This window comes from Parasteatoda tepidariorum, chromosome 8 (assembly GCF_982258835.1).
Source record: "Parasteatoda tepidariorum strain Cologne lab strain chromosome 8, Ptep-v5.0, whole genome shotgun sequence".
In the NCBI taxonomy this organism is placed as follows: domain Eukaryota; kingdom Metazoa; phylum Arthropoda; class Arachnida; order Araneae; family Theridiidae; genus Parasteatoda; species Parasteatoda tepidariorum.
This window is the reverse complement of record NC_141762.1, coordinates 42,671,401-42,683,221: the sequence shown is the minus strand read 5'-3', so window position 1 is coordinate 42,683,221 and position 11,821 is coordinate 42,671,401. Positions and strand designations below refer to the sequence as shown.

The window sequence follows — 11,821 nt, the reverse complement described above, 5'->3', positions numbered from 1 at the left end:
CTTCATGAACAAGGAAATTTCTTATAAGTAGGGAAATATGCAAACATTCTTTTTTAGCTCAAAGAAGAAATATTTGGAATTTTTTCGCTCAGTTCTTACAGCAAAGTAAGTTAGACTGATTAAAAATGACTATTTCCCCCAAAATAATCAAGCAAAATTGATGGAAAGGAGAATTTACCTCGGACTGAGAAGCTATAAGAAGAAAAATATAAAACAAATAATAAAACGCGCTGTCATACAATCGTGGGAGAGATGACATCACGTTCAGAATGACGTTTTAGCTGACGTACACTAGCAATAGTATTAAATTGCATTGTCAATGAAAATCTCATGACAAGGTAGATTTTAGCTGAACATACGAAACGCTGCAAACGAAAACCTTATAATTACGTAGATTTAAGATGATTTTCATCTTAGAACTAGCTTTATTCAAGGTTTTTTTCCCGCTTGAAAACCTTAAGACAACCTCGTTTTATGGTTGTTATGTAGAAGGTTTTTTTCCAAGGTTTTGGATTAGGGTAATGTGCGTAGAATAGAGCAGATTGTCGCAGACCTCGTTTTAAGGTTAGAGGGTTTACATGTAAACCGTATAAAAACCCTTTTTAGGTTTACATGAAAAGGTTTTTGTTGGGTGAAAAAAACCTTATATTGCTATCTGGGGATATAACCAAATTTAACCATGTGCTTTCTGCTGTTGAATCGGACATTTTAAATTCCGTTAGTGATTTAGTGTTAAAGCCCCCTGAGAATGATAAATATGAAGCACTTAAAAAACGTTTAGTAGAGTTACACTCTAAAAGCGAAGCATCTAAAATAAGAACTTTACTACAAGGTTTAGAGTTAGGGGACCAACGACCATCCCAGCTTTAAACGAGAATGCGTTCACTCGCAGGTGACAACGTAGGCGATACTCTTTTAAAATCATTGTGACTTGGTCGGCTACCTAATGGGACACAAACAATTTTGGCCGCTCTTAGCGAAGATTTAGATCAGTTAGCCACTGTGGCAGGCAAGATTAATGATCTCTCTATTCATCAGGGAGTTAATTCTGTTGCCGCTACTTCTAATTCCCACACCTCTCGATTAGAACAACAAGTTGCTCAATTGACACAGCAAGTTAATGAGTTAACTGCTTTTGTCAAAAGATCGCGCAGCCCAGCTCCAAATCATTTTCGCAAACGTAGCAGCTCTAGAACCCGTTTTAAAAAATTTAAAGAACCTGCTAATGGCAAATGCTTTTATCACACTAACTTTGGCGAAAATGCCAAAAAGTGTACTCAGCCATGTAATTTTTCAACAAACTAGTTAGGCGATCGTGTGATGGCCACACAGGCGACCGCCTCATAAATCGAATTCTCTTGGCCGATCCTTCTTCTAAATTTAAATTTCTCATCGATACTGGTGCAGACGTCAGCGTTTTGCCAAAAAGCAAAACAACCCTTCCCACTACTCGCGAAACATTGACATTGTATGCTGCCAACGGCACAGTCATAAAAACGTATGGCACTAAATTATTAAAATTAGACCTAAATTTGCGCCGCAATTTTACATGGCCGTTCATCATTGCTGACGTCAATCAGCCTATTATAGGTGCTGATTTTCTAAAAAAATTTAATCTATTGGTTGCTGTTAAAAATAATTGTTTGATTGATGCCGTAACAAAATTGCCTTCTCGTGGACATTTTCCTTCGGATTTCACCAATATTTCAATTCTTTTGGGCGATTCAAAATTCAACGATATCTTGCGCCAGTATCCAGAGTTAATTAACCCATCGCAAAACAATAATGTTGACTTCCCAAACAAAACCTATCATCACATTGAGACTAAAGGCCCGCCAGTTTTCTCGAAACCTCGTCGTCTGGCACCTAACATTTTAAACGCTGTCCGGAAAGAGTTCGAATACTTGATTTCTCAAGGTATTCTTCAGCCGTCGAAAAGTCCTTGGGCTAGTCCTCTTCATGTTGTAAGGAAATCAAAAGGTGATTATCGACCATGAGGCGATTACCGTCGTCTAAATTCGATCACTGTTCCTGATCGCTATCCTGTCCCTCACAACCAGGACTGCACTCAAAATCTTTTTGGAAAAAAGGTATTCTCAACCCTAGACCTTGCCCGAGTTTACCACCAAATTGCAATCTATCCCCCAGATATACCCAAAACAGCTGTAACGACACCTTTTGGCCTCTTTGAATATACAGCAATGCCATTCGGACTCCGGAACGCAGGTCAGACTTTTCAAAAATTCATACATCAAGTATTAGTTCCGTTTGACTTTTGCATCCCTTATTTTGATGACATACTCATTGCTTCTACTTCAGAAGAAGAACACGTAGAACACTTACACAAAATATTTTCACGCTTACGGGACTTTGGCCTTGAGCTAAACCCTGATAAATGTGTATTGGGTAAATCCTCCGTAAAGTTCTTAGGCTGTTTGATAACTACTAAAGGCGTTAAGCCACTTCCTGACAAAGTCGAGGTAATTTCTAAATTTCTCAAACCCGAGACAATATCTCAACTGAGACGCTTTTTAGCAATGATTAACTTCTATAGGCGGTTTATACCAAAAACTGCTGAAGCACCGACCCCCTTAAATGAGTTTCTTAGGGATTCGAAGAAAAACGACAAACGTCCTGTTCCCTGGGATGAGAATTCTCTACTAGCCTTCGAAAAATGCAAAAAAGAGTTGATTAATGCAACAACTTTAACGCATCATACACCCGAAAATAAAATTTCTCTAATGGTTGATGCTTCCACTTTCTCTATCGGTGCTGTTGTCCATTCACATTTTCCTGAAGGTCCTAAACCTCTTGCTTTCTTTTCTCGTAAGTTAGCAAAAACCGAAACTAATTATAGTACTTATGATAGGGAGCTCCTTGCAATAGACGCGGGCGTAAAACATTTTAGACATCTTCTTGAAGGGCAATGCTTCATTATTTACACTGATCATCGACCTTTAACATATGCTTGTACTAAAAATTCTGACACATGTTCCCCGCGCCAACTCAGGCATCTGGACTTCATATCTCAATTCAGTACGGACATCAGACATGTCTCTGGAGAGAACAATGCAGTTGCCGACACGTTATCCAGAATTCAGCAAATTGGTAGTGAGCCACCTGTAAACTTTGATGAACTGGCTATAGCTCAAAAAAGTGACACTGAACTTCAAGCTCTTCTGAGTGATAAAAAGTGCTCGCTAAGCTTCCAGTCATTATATCTGACGAATGGACTGCACATAATTTGTGACTCTACCAAGCAAAAAGTTAGACCATATGTCCCTGTTCAGTTTAGGAAACCTATTTTCTTTGCGTTCCATAACCTATCCCATCCTGGTGTTAGAGCCACCAAAAAACTTGTCATGGACAGATACGTTTGGCCTGCTATCGCCAAAGATATAGTCGAATGGACCAGAAGCTTCCTAGACTGCCAGAGATCCAAAGTCACCCGACACACTCGTAGTCCTATCCAGCCATTCATACCACCTTCAGCAAGGTTCGACCATATACACCTTGACCTGGTCAAACCCCTGCCACCCTCTAATGGTAACAGTTACTTGTTTACGTGCATCGACAGATACACCAGATGGGCAGAAGCAGTACCACTGGCGGATATTACAGCTGAAACTGTAGCTCGAGCTTTTGTTGAGCATTGGATTGCTCGATTTGGTGTGACTTCAAGAATCACCACAGACCAAGGAAGACAATTTCAGTCATCGTTTTTCACGTCATTAGCTCAAATATTGGGCACTCAACAAATTCGCACATCTCCGTACCACCCAGCCAGCAATGGAATGGTCTAGCGCTTCCACCGCTCACTAAAACAAGCCTTGATGTGCCACAGCAACAAGAGATGGACTGAAACCCTACCAATAGTACTCTTGGGTCTCCGATCTGCTTTTAAAGAGGACTTGAAGTGTACATCTTCAGAATTAGTCTATGGTACAACCATAAGGCTTCCAGCAGACTTTATCGCTCCATCAACAACCACCAAAAAAGACTTGCCAGAAGATTTCGCACAGCAGCTAAAAAAAGCTATGCAAACTCTGACTCCGACTCCAGGTTCTGCCCACTGTGAACCAGGAGCATTTGTGCACCGTTCATTATCTGATTGCAGTCAGGTTCTAGTGCGTCATGGTGGAATTAAAAGGTCTCTCCAACCTCCCTATGAAGGACTCTACCAAGTACTTGAGCGTACCCCAAAACACTTCACTGTGCTCATACATGGCAAAAGATGCACAATTGGCATTGATCGCCTTAAGCCATGTTTCTCGACAGCATCAGACGAGGTGTTGACAGGACAAAAAGCAACCCCTAGTGTAGACATCAGTGATTCTCTGCACCCTACTCCAGAAGACAAGGACCCTGTGATCCAACCCCAGACCATCACACGCTCTGGAAGGCATGTTCGCTTTAACCCTCGTTACCTCTGACATCAGTGCCTTCACCACTTGGGGGGGGGAGTACTGTGGTGAACCTCCTTCTCACCAGATGGCGATGAACTTTGCTCGCCAGGTGGCAGTACAAAACTTTCCCCTCTAGGAAATGACTTTTCTATAAGATGGCAACATCTCTGTGTTAAAACCTTAGTTTCAAGAAATGGCAACAGGTCAATTGTAAAACATTCATTCCATCTTGCTGACCGATGAACTTACACCTTTTTTGAAATGCTGCTGTCGCTAATCCAATTTGCCTTTCTATGTTGTAACTTAATATAATTTCTTTTATTTTTTATTATTAAACTGTGTTGATAGTTAATTTTTACTGAATTAATTTATTTAATATATTTAACCTAATCACCACATCTTTAATTGGAAGAAATAGAAAATACATCAAATAGAGTAAATAAGCTGATTGCACTAACACGCAAGCATATACTTGAATACTTTCATAGGTATTTAAAAAACTTTTAAACTTGCATGCCACATAAACTTGCACACAAGACTGTTGGCAGCTTATATAAAAATAAAGATAAACCTTTTGATAAAACTAGGAGTCTTTGGTTTCCTCGTATTAAGAAAAATGATCTCAAAAAATTATAAGAAGTTTCAAGACATTAAAGGCAGATTAAACCCTTTTGATAAAACATGCGTGAAAGAATTCATACAATAAGTTATTAACAATGGATATAACAGGATGCTCCAAAAATAGCATTTCATTAAATGAGAAATAAAAATCTAATTATTTAATTTTTGTGAAGAAAAGGCAAGACAAAAAGTATATAAATAATAAAAACTTACAAGCAAGGTAAATATAACTATCCTGAATATCTCTTTAACGATATATACTAGCAAAGTATGTAAGGTGCTTGGCCTAATAACAAAAAAGAGTAAAATTGTGATTAATTACAAAAAGGAGAAAATAGTGGTAGCATTACTGTGATTGCAATATTAACATCCATGCTAAAATGTTATTTCTTCTATAGATTTTCATTTTTAGAAGCATCCCAACATTTGAAATCAAGGGTAGCAATAACTGCATCAATTGTTGTTTGTCCTCTCGTCGTCTAATGAGCTGGATTGGTTTTCAATTCAAGCCAATACACGTTTCTTAAGACATAACAAAATTATTTTCCTGCCTATTTATATTTATATTAAAACCGCCACCAAGACAGTAATTATGAATAAGTTAGCCATAAAAGGAACTTAAAGATACTTTAAATTAATATTTTGCAGAAACTTTTAGAAGCTCCAAAATTATCATCTGCTTTTTTTTTTTGTTTGCATTAACTCGTTGTGCAGCTTTTTTGTTAATGCTCATGTTAGCCTTATTTTTTATGACTCTTACAACAATTTATAAATATAATTCACAGTTTTTTTTTTTATTATTAAAATTGATCGTCTGCTTTTAAAACGAAAAAAAAAAATACTATTTTTCACGAAGACAAAAAGAAACTTAATATCCTCTTTACGCTTTTAACGTTCAACGGCACCAAAATTTTCGAATACATTTAAAAAATCTGTGCCACAGAAGCTTTCTTAAATTTCCCCTAACAAACTCATATACTCTTCAACTTAAAGATAAGCACGAACAAAACAGAAATATATTATTCTAAGACTTTGAGGCATATAAATTTTGATTCATTTTTGTTTCTTTTACTTTTAAATAGTTTTACAAAGAAGTTTTAATATATTTGTAGGTTAATTTCATTTGTAGAATTAATGTGTTTTCCTCTTCGTCTTACAACTCGAATGGACATTATCAAAATATTAGGGTGACAGAAAAATAATGTCGTTTCAAAGTATTAAATATTCGTTAGTCATTAAATATTCGGTAGACCAATTTTTTTCGATCCACTTCGATTTATTTTCGATCCAGCATCAAATGGTTGTTGCTAACGAGGGTGAATACATTACTGATTAAAAATAAAATTTTGATGATAAATATCAAATGCATCGAAACGACATTACTTTCCAGACCCCCTAATACAATATTAACTTACTAGTCGGCTGCGCCCCCAGCTCGCTAACGCTCGCCAACCCCCGAAAATTGCTACGCAATCTCATGTGGTTTGCTTCACAAACCAAGCTCGCTTCGCTCGCTGCTAACTTAGATACATTGCAAATGCACAAAATTCTAAGAATTCAAAACAATCATTGAAATCCATATAAAAAAATTTTTTTTTTTAAATTACATCTTTTCAGTAAATACAAAGTCAATTAAATAAATTTAAATTCAAATAAATGGCATGTAATTCGCTAAACCTATTAGAAATGTGCTATAATATAATTCGTAATATAAATAAAAAATCGTCAAATAAATTCGTGATATATAAATTCGTGAAAAAAAAGAGCTTTCGACAAAATACTAAAATAGAGATCTATCGACAAAGACTGCTCACTTCTGCCTAGCTTAATAGTATGAGATTGCCGCAGCTGATGCTCTCTGGTTATTTCAGTTTCCGTTTTTAAAACCCCTATATGTTGAGCCACCTCAGCTAGATTTGGCATGTGACATTTTCAGCGGCAATCATTGGTCTATTCGCCGTGTAAAAGAAATAGTAACGTAAACAAAACAAAGCAAACGTTGCCACCGGCGGAAAAGAATTACAGCCAAAATTTGGGAGCCACGTAAGAGAATTATATATATTAGATTTAACTTATGATTTACTTTTGTTAATTAGTAAAATATATCTCTCTGATTTAATTTTAAAGTATATGTCTCATAGTATGATTCAATGTAAGCATTTCCCTAACTCTTTTCGAGTAGTGTATACCTCTACAGGAATGAAATAATACTAGTCCTCGTCTTGATCCTCGATTGTTTTGAGCCTCCTTGTGATACTGAACTTCTGTGGAAAAAGTCAACAATACATTTAGTTCAGTATTAGCTGTACTGTGCTTTTTAGGACAGTATCATCTGTACTAAAAATCACAGGCAGCAGGTTGACCTGATTATATTTACGAACGGCGTCAGTTATTTCACATTTTTTTTATAATAAATAAGAAAATAATAAAGTATTCAATATTAACTGCAACGAATTTATTTTTAAACAAACACTTCGCCTCGGATGCCCCCTTAACGGGGCAGGACGGGGTTAAGCTAAGCTTTATACAAACACTTAAACATTATATTTTTATCAAAGTTGGAATAAAAATTTTTAAAATTTAAATTATTATTATTATAAACATTTTCAATAACCTAAAGTGATAGTTTCTATATAACTTCCCAATAACCTAAAGTGATAATTTATATATAACCTTCCAATAACCTAAAGTGATAATTTATAGATAACCTTCCAATAACCTAAAGTGATAATTTATATATAACCTTCCAATAACCTAAAGTGATAATTTATATATAACCTTCCAATAACCTAAAGTGATTAGTGATTAGAGTGATAATTTCCAATAACCTAGTGATAGGGTGATACAAGGGTATTATAACATAAATATTAAAAGAATTAAAATGGGAAGAAAAATTATACTGATATTATTTGTTATTGTTGTTATTTATTTATTTTTTTGTAAAGGATCATTAAAAAAAAATTTTAATTTACAAAGATGGTGATACCAAAGGTTTGGTATCTCCACTCTCTTACTTTCTTATTAATTGAAATTAGACAATAAAAAACTACTGATTTTCATAGAAAGCTATTTAATGATTCATGATTCAGAAAACTATATAGTATATCTTTAATTTATGAGAAATATATGCATAACTTATCCTCCTTCATTTTGCCCAAGTTATATACTATTTTTACATAATTTAAAAATGCCTTAAAAGTGTTTAAAATGTTTTATTCTGTTTTGTCTTTAGTTCTAATTCCTTTTTTACGGTACTACAGATATTTCTCAAAATATATATATTTTTTTTAAAAATTTGACTGATGGTTCTTCTTGCATTTTAGTACGAATAGAAATACACGGTCAAAATAAATAATTGGAAATTATTTTTTAGACAGTTTTAAAAATATTTAAAAAAAACTGTTTTAAGAATCTTCTTGCATTTCTATATAAAGGATAAAACGAACAAAAACCATTATTTTAAATTTTGTTTAATAATCAGACACATAAATATTAACTATAAAAGATGAATATTAACAATCCAGATTCTTTGAAAACAAGCGAGAAATTATTATCCAGATTCTTTTTTTATTTGTAAACGGTATCTTTTTTATTACAATAAAAAGTTTTATTAACTGCATCCATTCTAAGAGCATTATGCCATTAAAAATCTGTAAAAAATCCTTTAATGTAGAATTTTATTGATTGAGTCATTAATAATTGTGTCACTTCTTTCATATTAAAGATAAAAGTAAGCCTGGTGTAACATTTGATGGAGTTTTAATTACTCACAACAACAGTTATTGGCAACTTCTTTGAATATTTAATCGTTAATTTTACATTGATCATATTATCTTAGAAAAAAAGGGGCAAATAAGTAATATTCAAAAATCATTCTTTGGACAAACAACCTCTTCTAGATTATAATTTAATTAAAAACGGCGAAACTAGAAATTACTGACGATAAAATTTCCGATAATATTTAACCAATAATCTTTGCATTATTGTAAAAAACGGGAATTTTAGACTGAATGCCTTTCTTTAAATGACTTTTTTCTATTCATTTACATTTTAGATCTGAAATGAGAGCAAATTGTAATTCTGCTGGTATTAGAAGTAGTAACCAATGTAACGAAACGATATTATTTAATATTAAAAAGATGCAATATAATATTGTCATGTTAGAAAACGCTAAACTCCTCAAACTTATCTCCTAATATTAGATTAGAATAAATAGTTTCGATCTAACATTCGAACTTTTAAAATTATCATCTATTTCATTAATTAAGGACAGAGGCCACTTTTTTGGGAAAGGACACTTTATATTGATAATGAATAAAAATTTATTTATGGACGAAAATAATGAATTAAAATATTCCCTAAAATATCATTTTTCAGCAATGCAATTTTTATGCCAAAGAACGTAAAGGAAATGTAAGTGGAAGTAAATTTGGATTGTTTACATCACTGTGATATTCGTGGTTGGCAGTTAAAATGATAACCACGTCAACTTCAAAGGTATTAATAAATACAAATAGTGTTCTAAACCAAGACGGATTTTTTTTTTAAAATTAAAGTGCACTGAATATCTCTAGGACTTCTAACTAGAATTGACCCGTAAATTTGTACCACTCGTAGGAATATTTTGAAGGAAAAAAATTATACTAGAATGGATGTTAATGCTGTTTTAAAATAATAAGAAATATTAACTAGATGCTGTTGATATAACTATATAGATGTTGTAGATAAAAAGTAGTTTGCTAAAAAAGATTTTTCTTAAATTTTATTTAATTAATTAGGCGTAATTTTTCATTGATAATTTTTACATTTAAAAGAAGAAGAAACTAGTTATCATTAACGCCACACACTCAATATGTAGTTTTCATTTATTACATTAGATGGCGCCATTAAATATTGAAACAACTACTCTTGATATTTCATTTTTAAAATCAAACAGTTCTAGGACATAGTATATACTGATAAATAAATTTTTTTAATAATTTTTCCGAAAAGATATACTTTACTGAGCTTCTCAAAATATTATTTTTCATTTAAGAACCTGAATAAATTTCAAAAATCTTGAACAACATATGCGTTGTGTATTTTTAAAATTCTCGGAGTTTTAGATAATGTAATAAGTAATGCAATTTTCTGCATATTAATTTACTTTAAGTAAATATGTTGTAAATAAATATGCTCCCATATGAAATTAAATGTTCGACATATTATTTTCTTTTGAAAGCTGTTATTAATTCATAAAGTCTACATTTATTAATGATATTAATTAGTGAAATATATATTTACTTATAAAATGTTGAAGTCTATTTTAATTTATTGGTTAGAGCAGACAGCTTTAATCTTTAAGGAATAATGGTAATATACAGGAATGGTAAAATACTTAAAAGACTATATTAAAATAAAATGTATCATTTAGAAAAGCCTTGAAAAGTTTTAATATTTTAAATTTATTGAAATGTCAAATACATTTTCAATAACTATTGATACATTGTAATTTCATTAAATATCAAAATTTAATTCATTTTTAGTATTAGTCACACATTATTTATGAAACAATACATAAAAGTTGAAGGATTCCCAAACGTCTTTTAATAATATAGGTTTTTAAATAATTATAGATTGTTCATAAAGGATTTAACTTATTAAAACAGTCTTTACGGATCTTACATTCATTCAAAATTTATTTCATTTAAACATTATTCTTTAATTCTTTAGAAGGAGTAATTTTTAAACTTTTCTGCTAATAAATAATGTATAAATAGTTAAAATAATTTTCTAGAAAATTCTTTTTTTTTATTTATTTATTTATTTTATTTATTTATTTTTTTTTAATTTTTTTATTTATTTATTTTTTAATATCTACAGTCGATGCATTTTTTTCCATTCTGACTCCATCAAAATTATCTTAAACTCCGACTCGTCAGCATAAAATAAACTACGCTACATATAAGGAAAAAAAATAGAAAGAACGAAACAGAGGGTAGACAGAAACATAAAAAAAGAAAGAATTATGTCTGGATACCTCACAGTCGTCCAATCAATTTTTAACATTAAAAAATGATACACCTCATACAAAATGTTAAGGCACTTCTGAAATGTAAATGTAAAAGGCACTTCTGATGTCTCCCAATACATTTCTTACAACACTGTTAAAAATTCTAAGCCACGACTCACCAAAAAATGGTACTCACTTGAAAATAATACGTAAAATGGAACTCAATTTTACCATATTTTGGTATTTACACTAACTCCAAATATTAGTAGAAGGTAACAAGAGCGGGTGTTTTTGAAGAAACAAAACACCTATTTTCATTTTTTTTTTTCTTTTATAAAAGCAGAGGAAAGTTGCACCCTTATTGGGCAATTCCATATGTGACGGAATGGCATTTTGACTTGCAAAATAACAATTAATTGAAGTTTCTATGTATCTAATTTCAAATTTTAAAAAAAAATTTCGCATGCATATCATTATTATTGGCATAATGCGCTTCATAAACTAAAAAAACAGGATTTTCTATCTTTTTCACTTTTAATTTTACGAACTTTTTATTTGCGTGACGGAATGACATTTTGGTAACCAAGCTTTTGGCATGCCGCTTAGAACTGGTAGTTTCTGCGAATTTTGCAGCTATTATTTTATACTTTTAGTACAATGTGTAAGCAATGTAAAATGTGAATTTGGAAAATTAACCTCAGGTTGGCTAGCAGTTATTAACATCTATTTGCTGTGACGGAATGACAAAAAGTTTAGTATAAGAAAGCCTTCATTTAAAAAATGTTATGTAAATGATAAACAG

General features: G+C 32.3%; 1 protein-coding gene across 1 annotated transcript; it reads left to right on the top strand.

The window, feature by feature from the left end:
• The first annotated feature begins 3,833 nt into the window (after positions 1 to 3,833).
• On the top strand, positions 3,834 to 4,433 carry LOC147806106 (uncharacterized). Its single transcript, XM_087149536.1, has one exon. It carries the CDS (start codon positions 3,834 to 3,836, stop codon positions 4,431 to 4,433), a length of 600 nt encoding a protein of 199 aa, XP_087005662.1.
• Positions 4,434 to 11,821: the final 7,388 nt, after the last annotated feature.

Coding starts and splice junctions, on each gene's coding strand:
- LOC147806106 (XM_087149536.1), top strand. CDS start 3,834: ATGTGCCACAGCAACAAGAGATGGACTGAAACCCTACCAATAGTACTC.